Here is a 23202-nt window from a genome sequence, read left to right on the forward strand (position 1 = left end):
ACAAGCACTTTTATTTTCATTTAGTCATTCGCTTTGGCCTGGCAGGGTGGTTACTATTGGTGAGAATAATGGGATGAGTTTAAAAGGCTGCTGTGACTTAAAAGGATAGTTGATCCATAAATAAAATCAAATAGTCATCATTTACTCAGCCTGATGTCATTACAAACCTGTATGACTTTCTTTCGTGAAACACCAAAGGAGATGTTTTGAAGAATGTTCACGCTGCTCTTTTCCATAAAATGAAAATGGAAGGGGATTGGAGCTGTTAAACCCCAAAAATGACACCATAGAAGTAGTTTGAATGACTTCCACTATAATCCAAGTCTTCTGAAGTAATATGATAGTTGTATGTGTTAGTTATTTACTAAAAATATTGGGAAAAGAGCAGTGTGAACATTCTGCTAGGGCCGCATGATTTGGGGGAAACCTAATTAAGATATTTCTGATAGAAATGCAATTCCAACTTAAAATGTGATGATAAATGTTAAAATAGACTTGCTGTGCTTGTTTGTTGGCTTGTCAGAAATGTTGTGATATATCAATATGAGAATAAAATATATTTATATGACTATAAATAATAATAATAATGGTTGCTACTGTCACTAAAGAAAAATTGTAAATTAAGAAATATTCCTATTTTAATATTTCACTAAATAAATAAATCAGGAATAAGAAAAAAAATGTTCTACAGTAAAAATGTAAAATAACAATAAAGCTGTCTTAATTCCCTTCATTTTTTCATTTTTTAATCCATTGAGGTTTAATTTTGTCAGAAAAGCACAGGGAGCCCTTAAAGCTGCTTTTTTTCTGAAAACAGCCGGTTAATAAGTGCTTATCATTGAGTCTGGTATGCTTATAACGGGCATTTAGGAACGCAACACATCTTCCCAAACTTGCAAAGCACATGTAGAGATGAGTTTGATCATGACTCATGTAAAATTTATACGCTTTACTCTGAAACAGGCAGTGCATATATTTATTTAAAATCACAGCCATTGCGATTTGATAAATCACACTAAACCATATCACAAATTCAGTTTTATTAATTCATGCAGCTCAACATTCTGCTGCACATTTTATTTTGTGGGTCAGTCATATGGGTTTGTAAATCACATGAGGGAGAGTAAACTACCCCTTTAACGTCGCTACTGTTTCAGAAGAGAAGCCCTCGTAAGCTTCCATAGGAGGAAGGAAGAGGGGGCTCAGCTGGACCGGATGGCAGCCCAGGACAAGCAGCCAGGAAGAGGCCCCTGAACCTGAACAGATCTGCAGCCCAGAACACCACAGTCTTCTGCGGTCATTTCATTACTGTAAATGTTTCATCTGGGAGTGGACATGTGGGTCGGGTGCTGTTGATCTCTAGTCTGCCCATCACTCAAACAAGGGCAATAGCCACTCTGTCGTGCTTGTGAGTATGTTCAAACATAAGGGCAGATCTTGATTGAAATGTAGTTTTGTCTGGATCTGGTCTTAGACAGCCCACTTAGACATGAAGAGGCAATCAGATATTTGAAGTGACCAACCACAGTTTGCTTTTTACCCAATTTTTAGGGGCTGGTAAATATAATTCTTAGAACAAATCAAAACCATGCTGAAAAGACCAGCACAAATGCCCAGGTATTGTATTCTCATTGCTAAAACAGCAGAACACGGTGCTAGCAATGCCTAGGTCATGGGTTCGATTAATGCAGTGCAAGTCTCTTTGGATAAAAGCGTTAAACTGCATACATGTAAATGTCCAGGCTGGTTTGCGGCCAGTCTACCAGCATGGTCTTTGTGGTTGACTAAGACTTGCTGGTAAAATTCAAGTAAGAATCCAGTCTGGATCCAATTCACATTTGTTCTTTAATTCCCTCTTTACACACACAAACACACACACAGTCATGTCACCTGTGTACATAGCGTTGCTGATGGATGGAGTGGATAGCGAGCACCATCTCCGCCACGTAGAACTTGGACATGTCCTCTGGGAGTCGGTCTTCAAATTTACTAAGCAAAGTCAGCAGGTCTCCGCCCACATAATAATCCATCACCAAGTACTGTAGGAGGAGACATTATCATATCTTATCACACAACACCATTTAATTACACAAACACTGACTCAGCACTTCATATCAAACAAAAGACATCAATTAGTAGCATTATTAGCATATATTTATCACACAAGCACAGAGTCGTAAAAAGCAGAACTCTGGATCAGTGTTTGAACATCAGAGTTTGAGTAACAAATAATCATCAGTCACTCTGATAAACTTGACATTTTAATCGTGGTCAATTATTTTCAATAATTTCCTTGCCAGTTATTTAAATATCACAAAATTATATATTAAATCACATTATATGAGCCATTTTATTTATGAATGTAGTTAAAGTAATTAAATAGTTATATTAATAAAAATACTTTCTCTGGATAGCTTATCTTTTAATTACACCCAGAATGGACATTATGCATAAGAGGTGTTTTTATTTTTACATAAAACTAAAATCTTTAAAAAAAAATTGTTTCATTAATTTGAAAAATAAATTAAGATAATAATATATTATGAACTTCGTTGTCAAGGCAAAATTTCCATTTTCATTTAAGTTTTGAGTATTAAAATGACTGTACTGAAATCAAATGAAACATATATATATATATATATATATATTACTATACATATATATAACTTTATTATTACATATATAACTATTAAATATGACAAAATGTCACAAACTAAAATTAAAAATAATTTAATTTAAAATATTAAGAAATATTATAAAAGCATACAATTAATAGTAAAACTACTGTTAATGTTTTAAAATGTGATAAATGATGGCTAAAGTTCAGTTACGTGCTATGAGAATAAGTGCATGTAGGGACAGAGATGCACACCAGGTAGTTGTCATCCTGGAAAGCGTAATGCAGGGTGGTGATCCACTGGCAGTCTCCATTCACCAGGACGTTCCTCTCTTCTCGGAAACACGCCGTCTACATAAGTTGCAAAGGGACTTGTTAAATTATAATATTTAAAAAACAAAACAAAAAAACTTTGACAACTGTATAAAATCAAATTGGCACAGAAGCCCATTTACTTTAATAATGCAACTGAACTTGAAAGTAGATTTTGGTCGACCTTTCAGTACGTCTACTACACTGAAGATTAGAACTTTATTAAATTCTTTATTATTATCTATATATATATATATATAATATCTAATGAGATATTAACAACATTATTATTTCTATATAGAGTATTTGAATTTTATTATAAAAAAAAAAATACATGTGTGTTACCATGAGTTATTTTTAGGAATTGTAGTAAAACCTTCAGGCCTCTTTTATGGTTTAATACTGAAAAGAGTTTCTGTCTATCTAGTTGACAGTACAGTTTATTTCAATATGTCCCTCATTTATTTTGTAATTTAGTAATTTTGCAGCTCTAGTTTTTAGGTGGTACAGAAAGATTGGGTAACTCAATTCAATGAATTACGGTAAATGACATCCAGTGCAGTGATGTTGTACATGGCTTTCCCATTTCAGATTTTAGTCTTAGATCTGCATCTGTTTGAACTGGGACTCTGGACATGCGAGGAGGAATAAAGAGAGCCCAGTGAAGCTCAAAGAGGATTACTGACAAGCCAAAGAGACCAGAGTTCTCCTGGCATGCCTCTGGGAGGCCCGTGGGCACTGTCAGAAGTGATCGGGCTGAAACTGGGGCAAGAAAGAGCTGGAGTAGAAAGGAAAATGACCTTGCACTTCTACACTTCACTAGAGAGGTTTGATTGCAGTCAATAAGCCATTAGGAAGAAGCTTGATACTGACTAGAAGATAGTGTTGCAAAATATATCAATATTTCAATATGTATCGATACTAAAATATCTGAAACCGTTCCAATACTCCTTTTCTGCAGTATAGATACACCGATGCCAGCTGTGCATTCACTATCTTCTCTCTGACGGCGAATTGACACACAAACAGCTCGCGAGTATCAAATTGACGTTTTGTGGCTTAATGCACTTAAACGGTCAAATACATACAAAATTATGTCAAAATGCCATCTTGCAGAGTATTCGGGTAAATACAGTCGGTTATGTAACGTAGTTGAGAAAGAAAGTGTATGTTTTGTAACATTACATTGGATCCATGCTTAAGCTCTTAAAGTGACAGCAGCCTAATAATCCTGCTGCTGTCTGTCCATTTACCGTGGATTTACTGTAGTAACACTAACTCGACCATGGTATAGTGGCAGAAATGTGGGATATTCATATAGAATTTTATTATATTTTTAATGTGGATATGTATTACCGGTAAATGTATTTAAGGAGTAATGGAATATAATAAAAGTATTTTTGTGATTAAGATATAGCGCTTGTGCATTTATACTAAATGTATTTAGACTACAGTTTTCCTTACAAAAGCCATAGAAACATAGTTACATTTTCCATGTTAGTGAGGTGCTATATGCGTGGTTTTAACTGTGGTTCTGATCTAAATTAATGCTACGTACTATTGAAGACCGTTGGTTAATGATTTTTAAAAGAACTTAGTCAGAATATTGAAATTTTTGCATATAAAAGTTTGGCTGTTGCAATTTTTACAGATTATATTGTTAAACTGTATCCTAACACAAGCTACTACTACCGTCAACTCAAGCTACTGTCAAATGTGCATTTCTAAGAGACCAAACTAAAATGTATATATTGCATGCACTACAAACTGTGCCAAAGATACATGTCAAAGTCAGGCAACACAAACCTGTTTTATAATTTGAAACAATATCACCCGTTAGAACATGCAGAAACTAAGAAATACATTTTTCTATTAAGATATTTATTTTGCTAAGGAAAAATGACTGGCTTTCTGATCTGCCAGTTAAAAATCTGCCTTTAAACTTGAAAGAAAAAGATTTGACATTTATTGTGATAATTATACCACTGATATGAAAATTATTACGATAAAATTTGTCCATATCACCCAGCCTCAGATGGATTGTATATTTTTTGGGGACAATAATTTAGTTAAATGCGCATTGTTAGATACATAATCAGTCAATAATAAGACCAATATTAAGTCTGACGAAGCTAAAGCAACATGGTTCATTTCAAAATGGACAAACAGTGGTTCTGTGAAGGACACACTAATAGATCTGAATGATTCACTGAATGAGTGAGTCTGGTTGAGTGCTAACTCCTTTGCAGGTTTGAGCTTTATTAATCATTTCGACTGACTCGACTGTTAATACGAGTCATTTGTTTTTGACATTCGCAACCATTTTAGTTGAAGCCCTGAAAGATCTAACAAACGAAAAAGACCCATGAGCAGAAATCGCTTTACCTCGGCCCTCTTCAGCATCTCCCACTTGTTGAGGATCTTCATGGCGTAAACACGCTCGGTGTGTTTCATCTTCACCACAGCAACCTAGACAGTTGAGATGAGGAGTTAGCCAATGCATACAAACAAATTAAAACTCAGCATGATTCAGAGGCTGTGGGTAATTTGGCCATTTTTATTTGCCTCATTTATTCATCGTATGGACTCGTGGCCCACTTAGACTGAAAGCCCACAGGGAAAGAAACTCTGAATGAGATGCTTTTGATCTCTGATGCCTCTGAAAATCAGAAAAAAGGAAAAGCTGAGACTCGAGACAGCTGACTTTTTGCCTAGAAAGAGAGACGGCACACAAGAACTGGCTAATTTAGGCCACAAGTCTGCAGTGCACCAAAAATGACTAAAGAGTGAGGGGTCTTCCCTTTAAGGGAAGTGACTCAATAATAGGAAAGGGACAGTTTGGAGGAGTGTCCTGTTGGAGGTTATTCATGTGGGGACTGGGGAGAGCAAACACCCTGCCAGCAGGAAGACACGCCAGGCAGGGAGGAGATGTATGAATGCAGTGATAACGCAGTGAGGGACTGTCAAATTGGTGACTGACATTAGTAAACAACTATGGTAACTTGTTAGCAAGGATCAAAAGTTTTAAAAACAGATTTTTATTATACATTATGAACCGCTTCGGCCTGTAAAATTAGTTAGCAATGTATCTATCACCATCCCCAAAACATTTTTTATAAGCCTTATTACTTAATTTCTTACTTGGAAGACAAGAGAGAATTTTTGCTCATTTCCATACATTGATTTTTTTTACATTTAATTAAGCTCCAAAACAACAACAAAAAAAAGCACTAAAAATGACTTGTATCCTATTTTGATAATTTTTATGCATTCTTGCTAAATTAAAGAGTTAATTTATTTAAAAATTAAATCTTACTGACCCCAAACTTTCGACCGGTAGTGTATATAGCACACAAGTCGTATGCATGGGGGACCAGACGTCCCGTATTTCGGCTCTATTTTTAGTGTTCTGGCTTATTAAAAATAAAATCATATTTTGTCCTGTATTTCTTCTTTCCTAAAATCTATTTGGTGAGTGATCATAAAAGCGAGTAATAGTCTTCTGTCACACATAATTAAAGGTAGCCAATCTCGCCATAGTATATTTTGGAGAACAAAACTATCAACCAATCACAATTTGTTATCGATTAACTTGCAGTTAGTGAAGGTGGTATATTAGTATAATGAAGTTTTATGAGTTTAGATCGAACAACTTTAGGATACATTTTTTTTGTGTGTGTGTAATATATACCCTAAAACCAGACAGGAGCCATTCATAAAACTAAATTATAAATATCCAAGTGTTTGCCCCATGACTTATGTATGCGTGACCTTTGTTATTCTGATATCTTCTGTCCATTAGCTATTTGTGACCGTCCAGTCGGCTAAAGTTAAGTGGAGTCATGAACTTCCCTGTACTTTGCCTCGCTGCTCGGGACACATCACATGACGTGTTTACCCTCAGTGGAGGAACACTGTTCCCCTCACGTGGACTCGCATACCTGCCCAAAGCACAATGTGCTGCTTCAGCAAAGAACACAGTACAAACTGTAACTTTGCATAGTAAGGGCAAATTAGGAGCCCTGCTGCTGTTTTCCGCTTTTTTCGACCCTTTGATGTTCTCTAGAGTGTGTTTATGCATGTATCAAAGTATTTGAAAAGTACACTTTGACGACAAACTCAAACAGTCTTAAATCACACACATGCTTCTTATCTGTAAGGCTCCTAACCGCAGAAGATAACTGACCTCATTAGAAAAACAAACTGAACCCTGAGTGCTCAGAAACCCCCAATTCCTCCTCCCACAGTGTCTCCTGTCCTCTTTCCCTCTCTCCTTTTTTAGACACACACTTCCACAAAGGCAGCTTGACCTGATTGAAAATGCAAGGGAGGTGCATGAAAGAGAGAAAGCGGGTGACCAAAGTGGACGCTGTGATAGTCACCATCACACTCGTGTCCAAATAAGAGATCATGTACGTAGTAAGCCATAAGGTCAAAGGTCAGAGTGTAAACAGTAATTCTGATGTAAAGATCTATACAGTAAGACGGGTGCTAAGCAACCCTGCAAACCCGAGGATATGGAAGGGGTTGCTTCATTCTGAATATGTTCACTCTAAATAATGCTGGGTTGTTTCAACCCAATATTGGGTCAAATATGGACAAACCCAAACGTTGGGTTAAAAATGTAATTTAAAAATGTAACCCAACGGCTGGGTTTGTCCATATTTGACCCAAAATTGGGTTGAAACATCCCAGCATTTTTTTAGAGTAAAATGGCACAACTTAAGAGTGTGATGCAGGGCTCAACATTATAAATCAGTGATACTGGTACAGTTGGATCAGTAGTTCAGATTTTGCCAAATTTTCACTTTTCCCCTATATATTATTGAAAAAACAACAACATTAGTTCTCTGTAGTTTTGGTGCTTACCTGTAATTGTATTGTATTTGACTACATAAGCAAAATAATTGGTTTACCAAAAAAATGGTTTACAATTTACAGCCCCTTCTACCAGAGACTTCCAAGACAGTCATATGCTACTTGCGTAAATTCACAGAAAAAGCTGTAAATAAAGATTGTGATTTCAACAGTAAAAGACTGTAAAAACACAACAGTAAAAAAAACCTGTTAATTGTTTAACAGTAAGTTTCTTTGATTGATATATATATATATATATATATATATATATATATATATATATATATGGTGAATATCTGTATTAGACCTAACCTTACATTTAATGTAACTTTACAGTAAAATAATGTTAAATGTAGTTTTTAAAGGTGAAAAAGAACAATTGTATAATTTACATTGAAACCTGTAAATTGATATTCCCAAAATTTCCTGCGTGACCCTCCAACATTTGATTTATTTTCAATAAGATAATTTTTTCTTCTAAGTTTTTTTTAATCAGTTATGTAGATTCTGTTACATATTTGTGTTACGTCTAATGTTGTTAAATTAATGTTTATTGCATTACTTTAGTGTCATATGTGCTACCATGATGGGTGTTTTGCGTTTGTGTGAATGACACCTTTTACATACCGGTATATATAAATAATAGTATTTGCTTTCTTAGCTTGTGGAAAAGCTGCTTGTGATAAGCTTTGATTAATCATGTGACTTCTTCATCACCACCGGTTTTTGGTGGTTGTCACTTGTCAGTGTATTACAAAAGGTACAAAACAGGCATTAGTACTTCAATAGTTTGGTATATTAACATATGTATTAATGGAAAGTTTTTTTTTTACTGTAAATTTAAGTTAAATCTGTAAAACCTAAAATGTTGCTACAGTATTTTTCACAGTAATCGCAGCTGCCGTTTTTTTTTTTTTTTTTTTTTTAACAGTAAATGTAACCTTTTATTTTACATGTCAGATAACTACTTTTTTGAGAAATTCAATATTGGTAAAACTTACAAAATGGTAATATTCTAAATAGAGCAAGTGAATAACTCAATCAATTAAGTTAAATGTTAAAAACACTTAACCACTGAATGCAAAATGACTGAAACAAAAATGTAAATGTTGACCCAATAGGGCAAGAGCCCTAAAATTGTCAGTGAATTGTCCCAAAATCCTGTCACACCAGTCCCGGATCATTGGACCATCCTTAATATTGAGCCTTGTAACAGCTGGGAAACAGAGTTTCATATCTTCAAATCCATTAAAAGTTCTTCCAAAAAGATTTTTATTGCTAGGCTCTTTGAGATAAATTACAGCCCTCTTTTTGTTCTATACCAGATTTGATATTGGACAAGTCAACACCCAAATAATAACGCTATTCAAGATGCTTTGGGGACGACAGGAACCCTGCAATAATAAACACTGGACTTCAGCCAGAACTCTGCAGTAGGACCAGCATGTGGGTCTGTGAATGCGTCTCCAGCTTGTAGTTGGCAAACAATCTTAATTATGTCAGTGTACCTTCAGAGAACAGAAGCCGCCATCTTCACTAAATCAATATGAAGGATAGGGTCTGCGTGTACTTTGACCTAACCATTCATTACATGAGTGATTCACTCAATTGAACAGATAAAGAGATCAACGCTCAACCTCAACACGTAGAGCGTTCTGACTCTGTAGTGGTCATTACAGGCTGTTTTGTTTGCTATAGTGACTCACAGTGACGTCATGTCTGCTTTAATCTAGTTCTCCCAGTTCCATATTTTCTTTCTTATTCTAGTCAACAGAATAATTATTCTGAGTAAGTCTCAGGTGAGGCAAAAAGGAGTGCCATTTAAGTACGTCAACCACTAGACTATCGCAAAAGGTTAAGTCTTTCAAAGGGTTAGTTCAGTAAAAAAATAAATACAATCATGTAGGCCTAGGTATACAATCGTGTACAATCATGTAGTTACAAACACTGATGACTTTCTTTTTGGACACTGATAGTCAATATGACCATTCAAAGTTTCCTGAAGTCGTACGTTCTCAAATCTCTGACTTCCACACATCGTCTTGCTGATCATTTATTGGTATCAGTAAATATTTTATATTTAGGTTCCTATTTTATTTTTATTTTTTTACAAGATTCCCTCTAAGCACTAAAAATGATTTTAGTCTTTCATGGTTGGTTAATTTTATGTTTTATTTAAACCACATTTTTCATAATTTCAAAATCAGCCATTATTCTGTTATCGGCATGAACCTGAAATTTTTTGCCACAAAATCTTAACATTGGGTACATCCCAACAAAAGTGAGATTTGAAAGATAATCAGTATAAAACTATGACTTAAAGTGACAATTAAAAATGGAAGAAGTGACACATTCGAGTAAAACAGATTTTCGAAAACAGACTTGATTCTATCCATCGGTTGTTGACTGGATGAAGGCAGGTCTGAATGCAAGCCTGAGGTCAATTGTAAGAAAGGGGAGGGGTTTAAGAAGACAATGATTAGATAAGTCCTTTATCCTTCATCAGCGAGATGTAATTTTACCAGACGATCGAGTTATGACATTTTGATTAAGATTGCAAGATTTAAAAAATTAAAAACAGAAATAAACATATGCTTGGATAAATTATTTGCAATAAGATCAACAATTAATTTATGACTTCAGAATCTTGGAATATAGCTCAAGAGTCGTATGGACTCTTTTGATACCGTGATGGTGCTTTTGCAAAAGATTGAAAGCTTCAGCAAGAAAGAAAATGAAGCTTAGAAAAAGTGTTTGACTGAACTATTCGTTTAAGCAGTCCCAAATTCCAAGCCTTCAGCTGGGACCACAACATCAATCATAAACAGGAAATGCAAGAGATTTATCTGGAAGTACATCCTGTAATGTTAGAGCCACAGGAAACGGCTGGAAAAGGGAACAAAACAGCAGCATCATGTTCACACATGAGCGCGAACGCTCTGAAACCGACAAGCAGCAGCACAGGCAACAATAGCCTGGCTTGATGATAACAGAAAGACTGCAAAAACCCCCCGAAGTTCTGAGTCATCATTAGATCCACATGACAAAAAAGCCCAGCGATTGAGAAGGAAGGGTTATTGAGGTCTCGGCGGCTGAAGAAGGGACAATGAACCGCACAAATTACATGCGGAGTGAGACACTATTTATACGAAAGTCACTCCTTGGAGACGGTTCTGGTTTCCGGAGCCTTTCCTGACAGCTGCACCGTCCTGCCCTGCTTCCTGTGCCACCACTGCCATTCCTGACAGGAATCTACAGTAGAACTTTGGACGGATCTCTCCCCAAAATAATTCTCAGCTTCAGAATCAAGCGTTGAGACGCCCTATTTGTTTTATTTAAGCAGAGTTAACTTCTGCTTTTTTTTTTTTTCAGATGAACGGAAATACTGAATTGGATGCATTTGGATATGAGTCAATTACACATTCATTTACGAGGGAGGTGTAATGACAGAACAGAAAGTTGTGACACAGCAAACCGTTTCTCCTAATTCAGAAATATCTGATAATCTGTCCCCACATGATTTGTTAATATTAACTGGGAATTTTCAGTTTGCTGAAATCGTACCAGTCCGTTTTTTTTGTCAAGTCGACCTAACAGACCTTTTTTTTGTGTGTTTTTTAAAGCAAAAAAAGTTTTTGAAAATCAGACAAAAATACTTCATACTTAAGTATGTGTAGTTAACAGCTTTAATTAGGGAAATAACTACAATCCCCTGAAGCACTGCGAATTAAAAAAACCCAGAATGATTTAAAGATTTATTTAAGTTATCATTAAAAATCTATTTCCCTGTGAAGAAAATGAATACGATTTTTACTTCGAGAACCCAACTGTTGCACTGTACCATGATTATAATTCTGCATGTAACTTATTGATGATGCAAACGTATTGTGATTTAGTTCCAAAAGAACAAGTGGGTTGGAGTTGAAAACAAAGGGTCTGTTCACACTTGTAGTTCGGTTCCCTGAACTTCAATCTAATTCAATTGTGGTGAACAGGAGGATGAGAAAAAAAGAGAGAATAAAATAAAATGTAGACGAGAAACAGTGATGGAAGGCAGATTGGTAAAGAAAAAGAAAAGTGCACCGTGCGAGTAGTGAATAGTCCAATTGTTATAGTGCAGGAACAAGTAGCACATTCCCCTGTAAAACAAATGATTAGTCTAAAATGCCTAGATTTGTGCCGGCCCAAGAATAGCAGTCCAACGCCAGGCCAAGATCCCTGGGGAATTGGCAGGGGGGAGAGAAGGGAAACTCAGATGAGAGGAAGGGGTTAGGTTTGTGGCTGCTGATAAGATGCTTGAGGGAGACATGAATACTTCACTGATAGTTTGTGGTTTTCATTGGACACACAAAATGGGTCATGAAAACAAACCACACAATATGGCAAAGGCTGCAGAGATTCAGAGGTGGTTTCCCTGCACTTTTAAACATGCCAAAAAGGCAGCAAGGGTTCACTGAATTCCTTACCTCTCCAAAGGCTCCCCTGCCGATCACTTTGAGCATCTCAAAGTCGTCTCTATGAAGGCGCATCTCCTTCACAGTGGTTGTGAATGGCTTCACTGCAAAGAGAGACAGGGATCGTTAGTTATGATCTCTACTTTTAAATGGTCGTCAATAGAGAAAGATGATGACACACCAAAATAGCCTAAATTTGAGCCACTATTTGATATAGATGCACCAATATTAAAATGCTGGCATACAGATAAGCTAATTATTCTGTTATGGACACTATTTAAAAAAAACACATACACACTTAAAACAATCATAAAATGCTACAACTGCATTTAGGTAGTAAAGCATTATAATATAGTATGATAAACGTATAATCATTTTGCCTAAAGATTTGGCCTAACAGTGCTATTAAATTATAAGTATTTTTAAAATATTATCTTATCAGCACTGGAAATGTAGCCTGACTACATCAGACTTCCTACTTCTGCTAATTACCAGGCTACTGGAAATGAGCATGCACAATAAAAATTTATAAAAATAAAAAAAATAAAAAAAACATGTACATAAAAATAAATATATATAAAAAACTTTTTTTACATACTATAATACTAAATAATATAGTAATACGTAATACTTTTAATAAATAAATAAAAACAAATAAATAAAAAGAAGGAAAACTGATATGGTACCAATATATTGCCCTAATAACAATCTCACCATATAAGAGTATGTTTATTTATTTATTTATTTGTATGTGTGTGTATATGCTACTAAATTGAGTTCTCTCAATGTCACCACAATCTGAGCACAAACGAAGCTTCGGTGACTCCCATCAAACGCAGCAGTAAAAGCGATTAAAGAGACAATGTAACCTAAACAGCGTGAGATACATTTCATGTTGTCCAACTGTCGTCCCTCCTGCTTTACGAGGCACTGCTGGGGGCCTGGCGAGCACCCAAGATACCGCTAAACCAGCTTGAACGCCTCGCCATATGAGGACATGCGCCGGGTCTCGTGTAGTTACAAAAGGCATTTATCACTCATAAGGGCTCTAAACTCTAAACACACGCCAGGCCTGCGCCTCAGCCGTTCAGACAGAACCGCACGCTCGAAGCTGCATGGAAAGAACATCATCTGCTTTTAATGAGAAGATCCCTCAAAGTGGCCCAGCATCTATTGACAGCTTTATAGCCCAGAATGCACGAGGCCAGCTCACTGGTATGTCCCTCCCAAGACAGCAACAACAGAAAAAAAAGTCAGACATTATCGCTCATTTAGGAAGCTACTAACAGCACCATTGACAACAGAAGTTTATAATGTTGACTCATGAACTGGTGCTGATCCACTACGTCAACCCATTGACCACGCAGTGTTTCTTCCTGGAACCTATTCTTAGCCTCAGATGCTGTGGGCCATACATGGAATAATATGTGATGCAAGTCGTCAACTTCTGAGAATTAGGATGTATAACTACTCAGCTTGAGGAACTGGACTGTGTATTCATGAGGCATGCGATTCACAAGCTATTCTTCGCCGTTGATAAATCTGAATAATAATCGACCAATATAACAATTGAAATTATTTTGCTTTTCATTTTATGAATTAGAAAAATAAAGTAAAAATGAATAAATAAATCTGTAAAATAAACAGACTTTAGATGGCGACTTCTTGATTCTGTAATTTCACAAATAAAGAAATTGTTTAAATATATAGCCTATATATATGAATAAAAAAGGAAGTGTAACCAACAGGGCACTCAATCTGCTAAGATGCACAATGAAGCATTTTTTTTTTTTCAACTAAAGACAAGGTAGCTACATTTTACATACAGCACACAGTGAAAATGACATGAATATAACATAATGGGCAACTGGATATAGATTGAAATCAATGGTTTAAAGTTTGTGGATCATGTGTCTCCAGTGAAGCTGAACTCTTTAGGAGTCTGCATTCAATTCACACGGACCAACCGACGGTCACGCTCAGAGTAACACGCGTTCATGCAGGCTACAAATGAATACTGATGGTAAATGAGGAAGTAAGGCCAAACATCGTCCGACCACTACTTCTGAACAATCAATTATATTGAGTGACAGGGAAAATCAAATAATAAAAATAATCAAATAAAATGTATTTAAAAAAATATACATGTAGGTGACATGGAGGGATGGATATTTCCCATTGAGAGGTAGCATCAGCCGGCACACAAAATGGGAAACAATTCAGGAGTTAAGAATTTGTGTCGTGTTCTTTAACAGTCTGCCAAGAAATTGTGACGCCAAAACCCGTCATCGAAAAAGAAAGCAGTTGTGTTTGCAACTGCGACAATGAATGCTTATCAGGATCAACTAAACGCTGGATTTTTAAAAGTATGTGAAATTTGTGGCTCCAACGCTCTTGGATGAATAATAGAAATGCACACAGGTCTGTTATTGTAGGGACTAACTTTACATTTTCATGGGTCTAAACGATGCGGAACAAAATGAACTGTGATTGGTTGTCAGTCAGACATCCTCTTGTTTGAAGGTCTGGCTACGCGAGACTAGCTGAGAAGTAAATCATTACAAATAATGTTAATCCTCAGTACAAAAACCTGTACCCTCGCATACATAATTCTAAAGCATGCGTTGGGGACAAAAACAGCTTTTCATATTCAAAATTGTTTGCTTTGTTTTACATGCATGTAATCTGATAATCCTCCCAGACCACCAAAAATAATGAGGCATTTCTCCAAGACTCCAGGTCCATGTATTCTCAATTACAATAAACTCTCATCACTCACATACTAAATGATTATGGCAACATCAAAACACCAGCTGCAGGACTGAAAATATGAAAACGAGCTGCTAGAAAAGTTCAGGCGTCCAATAGAAACATGGAGGCAAAAGTAAAACTAACAATTCACTGAAGAAAAAGCATTTTGTGTTAAGCTGGAAAGCAGAGGCTGCCTGGTTGTCTATATAAATGCACACCAACACACACAAACAATTTAAAAGTTTGGAGTCAATAAGACATAGATCAATACATTAAAATTGATCAGAATTTATACATTTATAATGTTACACAAGATTTCCATTTAAAACAAATGCTATTCTTTTGAACTATTCATCAAAGAATCCTGGAAAATATTGAAAAAAATAATTCACATTACGTATATATTTTTTGCTATTTTTGAACAAATAAATGCAGCCTGGAAGGACATTGGTGTGTGTGTAGAGCCTAACATTGTCAGCTCTATATACAAGCAAAACATGAGGGCTAGTATCATAAAATGTAAAAAAAAAATAAACACATAATAGATGACTTTAATGTCCTCCGTGTTTACTTCCGTATGACAGCGTGACGTCTTTTTAGAGTTATTTTGCGCGTGCAAACAAAAATGTGAAGAAAAAAAAAAATCTGATCTGAGCAATAAATCGGAATTGAGCACTAAGGCTCGCAGTGTGAACGTAGCCCAAGAGTTCTTGTCTAAATGAATGGTTGTGCGGAATTGTGCGGTTAGCATGCACGCTCCATTAGACGGGACACTGGAGCACCGTGTACAAAAACTAAACTGCTAGATGAAGCACTGAACCGTCATCCTCTAGTAAACCTGTCTCAATGCTACAGACATGGTAACATCACTCACTGTAACTGCTATTCTTAAAAATATCTTCACACACATCATCTTACAATGTTTTCATGGAGGACACGCTTGACCTGACATATAAAAGCTCCAGCTTTATGAGTTTAAAATAGACTGCTTGATCCCATGTGTGTCAGAGCGGAGCGTCTCCAATCAATATGACACAATTAAATATTTAACAATGATGATAGTCACAGCAAAACTAAAGCCAAATTAAATATACTCATCATTTTATGTCTAGTTGCTTTACCTTGTTGGTAGCAATACTAAAAGGTTTAATTTGTTAACATTATTTAAAAATGCTTTTAAAAGGTGACATATTATGCCCCTTTTCACAAGATGTAATCTATGGTGTCCCGAGAATGTGTCTGTTGAACTTCAGCTCAAAACACCCCCCATATTTATTATAGCTTGTCAAATTTTCCCCTTTTTGGGTGTGAGCAAAAATGCTGCTGCTCCCCGCCCCGTGCAAAAGATGGCCGATCCTTTACACGAGCTTCGGATACAATAACAAAACACGTGAATAAACTCACTCATCCAAAATCTCAGAAATAACCAGTAGTGGAGTGCAGCCTTACAGAGAGATTCAGGAAGAGGTTGCAACATTTAGACGCACCTGGACGTTTCTGGATGGTTAGTAGATACTTTTATGTAGTTGTTGTGGAGTTACATTGATTTATCTGTTTCTGGGGGATTTCCGCTGAAAATAAAATGAATCCACTGCTCTCTCGTCTCATCTGAGGCTGGGACTCTAAATAGTGTTCTTCTGTGCAGCCAACCACAGTACAGTTTGCATGCTTTGAGATGGTCCTCACTGCAGAACAATATCCAGGGGGCGGAGTTGGATCCAGATCCAACTCCTCCCACTATATATAAAAAAATTTATAGCAAAGATAAAATTAAATTAAATATCTATATTGTAATTATAAAATTACATTTAAATTTTTTTTTTAATTACCCTACATAAAAAAAGATTTTGATGAGGTTCCAATGAGGTTCATTCTAGTGTTACGCAGCACATTTGAGCTTCCACAAGAACCAATGAGGTTCATTCTCGTGTTACACAGCATGTTTAAGCTTCTGCAAGAACCAATGAGGTTCATTCTCGTTCATGCTCTGTTTTGGAGGAGGTGTGGCTTTGGAGACGCTCTGAAGGGAGGGTGGGATCTCCTGCTTTCAAAGCTAGCTTGTAATTGCTAGCTTTTCCGAAATTACCAACCCTACCTTAAAGGTGAATCCCAATTATCTGTCTTACCCCTTCCCCTTAGTTTTTCACGTTCACGTGAGAGTAAGGGCTATCCCAATTCTCGTTTTGATCGAGGGGTAGGGCTAAGGGGAAGTGGTAGAAACCCTTTAAAACCAAGCATTTTCATGAGCTTACTTGATGACGCCATCAACAGATGACAAGCCCTGATTTTACTCTCACGTGAACGTGCAAAACTAAGGGGAAGGGGTAAGACAGAGAATTGGGATACACCCTTAATGGATTAACGAAAGTTGTCCAATGGAACCTTTTTATCATTTTTTTTATTGCCACTCCAATTTGTAAAAGGTAGATTTTGTGTCATTAGCCTATCATCACAATTTCCCCTTCAAACAAATAATAGGGATATTTTCCATAAAAAAAAAAAAAAAAGATGTTTGCAGCACTATTAAGGACATTGATCTTCTTTTAGATTTGGGATGATTTACTGCGTCAATCAGAGGAAGCAGACCACTGTATGTTGGCGTACCGCAGAAACAGAAAGCCACTCACTTCCAAACAAACAGCGATTTGAATGACTGTGGCTCACTGGATGGAAATTTTCCCAACAGCACGTCTCTGTAAGCATATGAGTGTATGATTCCAAAACAGCCGGAAAAGATGACAAACAGGACAATATTAGTTTTGCATTCACAACTAACTGAGTCATTCATCGAAGTGATTTTTTGCAATGGAGGAGATAAGAAGACTATTGTTCATAGTGAGGCTTTCCTCTGGGTCTGGATAACACAACCCACACTGTTCTGTCAAACCCACCAGGTTACAACCGAGAGCTAGAGGGGCCACACTACGATTAGGGGACAAAACATTTTTTATTATCCAGCCAATGGTTAGTGCAGTCATGAAAAATGTTATTATGTAACTCCAAATGTGTAGCAGCATAAGAAAGAGAACGGAAATCAAGAGCTTGCTGCCTGAAATAGTGTTCTTAGATGTAATGAAAGAGATATTTGTACATGATCTGTATGAAAAAAATCTACGGACGTTCTAAAGAGGTCTTTATTTCCTCTTCCTTTGACTGGATATGCTGCTTGTTCCCTTAGAATTAAACATTTCTATTAACCAATAATGGTTGCCGTATTTCACAAAGACTTGACCTAGTATATATAATACAAGTAGACCAATATTATTATTTTATCATGCAATAAAATGAATTGTTGAATTATATCATTACATCATAAAACAAAATTAAAGCTGAAGAGTGTAATATTTTCTTTGTTAAAATACTAGTAAACTCCTCGCACCAGTGTTAATTAAATAGTAGGTTATGTTGTCAGGGTAATATAACAGAGTAAAGTATAATGTAAACTACAATTCAAAAGTTTGAGGTCAGATTGCATTTTCTTCTTTAAAAATGTTTTATAATTTATGCAAGGATACAACATTACATTGACCAAAAGTGACAATAATTACATTTAGCTATGTTTTCAATTACTAATAAATTGAGTTATTTTGAACATTCTATTCAAAGAATCCTGAAAAAAAAAAAGTTTGTTGTTTCCACAAAAATATTAAGCAGCACTGTTTTTGACATTGATGATAATAAGAAATGTTTCTTGAGCAGCAAATCAGCATATTAGAATGATTTCTGAAGGATCACTGAAGACGCAATATCGCAGATATTACACACAGTGCTCGGTTTCCAAGTTTCTGTTTTTTATAAATCCCACCAAGACAATGAAATAATTTTATGTTCCACAAAAGAAAGAAAGTCATGTGTTTGGGACAACATAAGGATAAATACATTTTAATTTTTGGTTAGACTATTTTTAGGAAAAGTTTTCATATTAAATAGTAACTGCTAGGTGAAGGAAGAATGGTGTCAGTCTATTTGTACATCACGTGCGTGTCATTTACCTGGTTTTCAACATCCACACACTCCTCATTGAGCCAAACACTTGAAAATGACAGACTTTGAGACCCTGATCGGCTCTGGAGCTCAAAGTGCTGCTCTAGACATCACCGATTCTCCCTAGTAACACATATTTTATGTATTAATTGGCTCTGTGTGCATCTTAACAAGTGTGCCATAGATTAGCATATCTAAAAAAAGTTAAATGCAAGATTCTCAAAATGAATGCAACGTATGACTAACAAATGTGGGTTTTAATTAACATTATTAAATATTCCTGCATCTTATCTAAAAGTCAGGTCAGTTATTTCTGAGCAGGTGGATAACATTGACTAGTGATTTGATTTAAAGCAGTGCACCAGTCAGTGAACATACATAATAAATGGAAAATGAAAATCCAAAGCCTCTGCCCTGCTTGGCATCCAGTTTCCTGCTGAATATGAACCTTTATCCAGTAACTAGCATACTCACTCAGAGACCAGACCACAGACACGAGCCAGGGAGCAGAAAATGGAGGCTGCTATTATCACAAGGCACACAGTAAGATTCAGAACACAGCCCCTCCAGCTACATTCACAACTCCAGATGATCGTTGCTAACTCATCTTTCATTCAAAGAAAAACTAGGTCGAATACTTAAAATGCAAGAGCAAGTCTGTGCCGTAGCTTTGAACATGCATCTTAGGAATTATCATAAAATCATCAGGGGACACATTAAAAATCCAAACAAGACTTTAATGGGACACAATTGCAGCCTGGAAGCAAGACTGGCACAACAGTGATTTGTCAAGTACGTTCCCTTTATGAACTTTATTAACCCTGATCGATTGGACTGAATGAGATACGTTTACAGTAATCCTCTGCTCAAGCCACTTGGCCAAGGGCAAGCCTGAACTTCAAAGACCTTTCCTGGATCATGCTCTGGCAATGGCATTATAGCAATTGTAGTACCAGTGTAAACTTTCACTGCATGGACAAGTCTGAAAGTTTCCATTCCCACATGATGTGTGTATATACATGATCTCTTTATGGACTTTTTAAAGCATCAAAATGGTAGATGCGTAGCATTCAACGGAGGTCTCAGAAAGCTCTCAGATTTCATCAAAAAGATCTTCATTTCTGTTCAAAAGATGAAAAAGTCTTACAGGGTTGGAACGACATAAGGAGAGTAATTAATGACAGAATTTTCATTTTTGGGTGAACTATCCCTTTAAAACTAAAGTAGTAATTTAAAATGCCGCAAGTGAATTGCTATAAGACGTACACTACCTGCAAAGGTTTGGGGTCGGTAATTTTTTTTTCTGAAAGTAGTTTCTTATACTCAAATATGCACAAAGGCTGCATTTATTTATCAAAAAAATTAATATTTTGAAATATTACAATTTAAAATAATTTTCTTTTTATTTTATTTATTTTTAACCATGTAATTTATTCCTGTGCTGCTAAGCTGAATTTTCAGCATCATTACTCCAGCCTTCAATGTCACATGATCCTTCTAATCATTCTGATTTGCTGCTCAAGAAACATTTCTTGTAATCATTATGTTGAAAACAGTTGTGCTGGTTAATATTTCTGGCAACTGTCATACATTTTTCAGGCTTCTTTGACGAATAGACAGTGCAAAAGAACAGTTGTCAATATCCTGAAGAGAGCCATATTGATGTGCTCAATCAGTGAGCAGGCCTGACCGCCACTAAATGGCTTATTAAACATTGATGAGGAAGTCATCCTGAGACAGCCGCGGAGGGACTGATGGCTGCTGGACGGTTTGGCTGGTCGCGGGAGGTAAAAGCATCAGAGCCCTGCCCCGAGTTAATCCATTATCCTGCACCAGCTGCCACACACTCCCAGCCCCCACCAAAACAGCCATTTACCGTACTGGCAGCTTCCTGCTGAGAGACTCACTAATGCACAGACCAGTGCTGGACGCGTGGCTGGATCATCACTCCAGCTCACCTAGTTTTGTCTGAGGTGATGTTTCTTATCTGGATACAGAGACAAGTTGGATGGCAGAGATGCTGCTAACATGGGTTTACAACCAATGTTAACCTTTTAAGACTTCTTTTGTGGAAATCAAATAACTTTCCTCATTTATGAGAGAAAAAAAAGACTTGTCTTTTAAACAAGTGACACAAGGTTACAGAAATGCCCAGAAGCCTTTTACTAAGACTGCATGTCTATCAACCCACATCTTCCAGCCATAACCCTCATCTGTCATTTGCTTCCAGTAAAGCCAAGTGAAATCGTACTCTTGTGGTAACAGGTTGGAGATTTTTTTTATGCTTATTATAATCTATTCAAAATTCACATTCAGCATCTGCTGTCTCTGGTACCCACTCAGCTTATTAACACTGCTTAAAAACAGATTTTTGTAGAACAAACTAAATAAACAACTTCCTCTCATCATCATGACCCAGTCCTCAACTTCTCCTTCTGTGGGAAAAAAAATAAGCTAATATGACACTGTGAAAGCTCAATATTACCACACGATTACCATCATCCTTCTTCAGAATAGCTGCCAGATGCATAGTCATAAACCTAAAATAGTAACTTGAACCAGATGTATTGGTGTCACTTTAGGGTGTATTGAATATACATTAAGGGCAAAGATTTATGCAGTGCTGCAGATGTGTGAATCGTAGCAATAAAATTAAGCCTTTTGGTCCTAAAGTCAATGTCGAATGATTAAAAAATAAATAAACAATAAAAATGAACATCAATTAAGTAAGGCTGCAACAGCTAATCAATTAGCAATGAAAACTGTGCATTTCATTATCGATTAATGGGGTCTTGCCATAATATATAATCTATTATCCAGGTGTTTGTGAGTTGCAGCTAGCTTTCACGATTATGACATTTGATTTTACTGTCTGAGATCATGCATGACTGAGGAGAAAAAACAAATGCATTTTTAAATTCATCTTTTGGGTTGCGAAATGTGCTTTAAAAAATTCAAATGCACAAACTCTTTCTCTTAAATCCACACAATCAGCCGATTATGTAATCATCACACCATGCCTAGTCACAGCCAAACTTTCTAAAGGGTTTCAGTGGCAGTGATGGCACTAGTATCGTGACACTGTGAGAGAGGGTACTAAAATGCCAAGTAAACTAATTGTATTACAAAGTCACAGTCACAGACTTATCAAACTGATAAACATCACAAACCTACTAGTCAGGACAACACAATACAGCTCTTGATTTAATCAGTGTTCACAAACTGTATTACCCAACAGCAGAAAACCACAATAGCTGCTGCTACTAAGATCATTTGATGCAAACTTATTTATTTTAGCACTACTAAAAGTTAAAACAACACTGACATCAAGATTACAACATTTATTGTCATAACTGATCCAGCGATAGCCGCAAAAATCCTTACATGGACTATAAACCAGAATCCAGCTGGTGTTACACAACAATAAAGATGAAGATGTAGAAGACAGAAATAAAGCCAAGGGGGAAAAAATGTGGCCTCCCACCACAATTGGACTGATGGTAACAGTCACCAACATTGGCATGAATGGGTCAGTGGCTTTCCAAACAGACAATGCAGTGTGTCTCAGTGACGGAGGCTCCGTGTCATTCATTACTCGTGTCTTCAGCTGTTAAGGCAGACATTTGCGCAAATCACACCCATCAAGCAAGACTAGGTGAGTCGCTTAAAAGTCTTGCCTAGACAAAATGGTGCACGCGTGTAACTTTCAAATTGACTAAAATCAATCAAATACTCTTTTTAGTCTTACACAAAGCTCAAATGTAAAAACTGATCCCACGGTTTATACTGAAAACTGATCACAGTTGATACGATGAGGGGAAACCTGAGCATAAGGACAAGATGACTGTATTGAATCATTTTGAGGTCAAATTTGAATGGAGCGGCTTTTATTCTCCTGAAACGCAAAGCATGTTTAGAAAAGGGCTGACAGGAACAGTGTATCTGCAACATGTCAGAAATAGCAGGGATAAAAGACAAACATTCATCCCTTAGAGGGTTGGCACTTTGACTAATGAGGATCCTGTCCATGCCGTATTATTGCGAAATTTGGAGAGGGAGTGCGAGAACACTATGGGGATACAATAAAAAATAAAAAAAACCGAAGACTGTCTCTCTGGGCGAGTGAAAGAGCTTGGAGGAGAAGAAAAAAAAAACATTTATTGGAGTTGTTTGGCCATGACAGATCTAAATCTAAAAAAAAATAGTGGGCTATGCACCAGCCCACCT

General features: G+C 36.5%; 1 protein-coding gene across 5 annotated transcripts in view; it reads right to left on the reverse strand.

Moving 5' to 3' along the window:
* Nucleotides 1-23202, reverse strand: part of cdc42bpb (CDC42 binding protein kinase beta (DMPK-like)) — a 64229-nt gene that overhangs the window by 30716 nt on the left and 10311 nt on the right. For all 5 annotated transcript variants that reach the window (XR_013794444.1, XM_079584572.1, XM_079584571.1 and 2 more), the window contains exons 2-5: nucleotides 12253-12344; nucleotides 5315-5398; nucleotides 2873-2968; nucleotides 1891-2039 (exon numbers count right to left, since the gene is read on the reverse strand). Coding sequence is in view for 4 of the 5 variants with exons in the window: in XM_079584572.1 (XP_079440698.1) it covers nucleotides 1891-2039; nucleotides 2873-2968; nucleotides 5315-5398; nucleotides 12253-12344 (421 nt within the window). In the remaining variant the exon portion in view is untranslated. The remainder of the gene's footprint in view (nucleotides 1-1890; nucleotides 2040-2872; nucleotides 2969-5314; nucleotides 5399-12252; nucleotides 12345-23202) is intronic.

This window comes from Phoxinus phoxinus, assembly GCF_949152265.1.
Source record: "Phoxinus phoxinus genome assembly, chromosome: 16".
Lineage (NCBI taxonomy): Eukaryota > Metazoa > Chordata > Actinopteri > Cypriniformes > Leuciscidae > Phoxinus > Phoxinus phoxinus.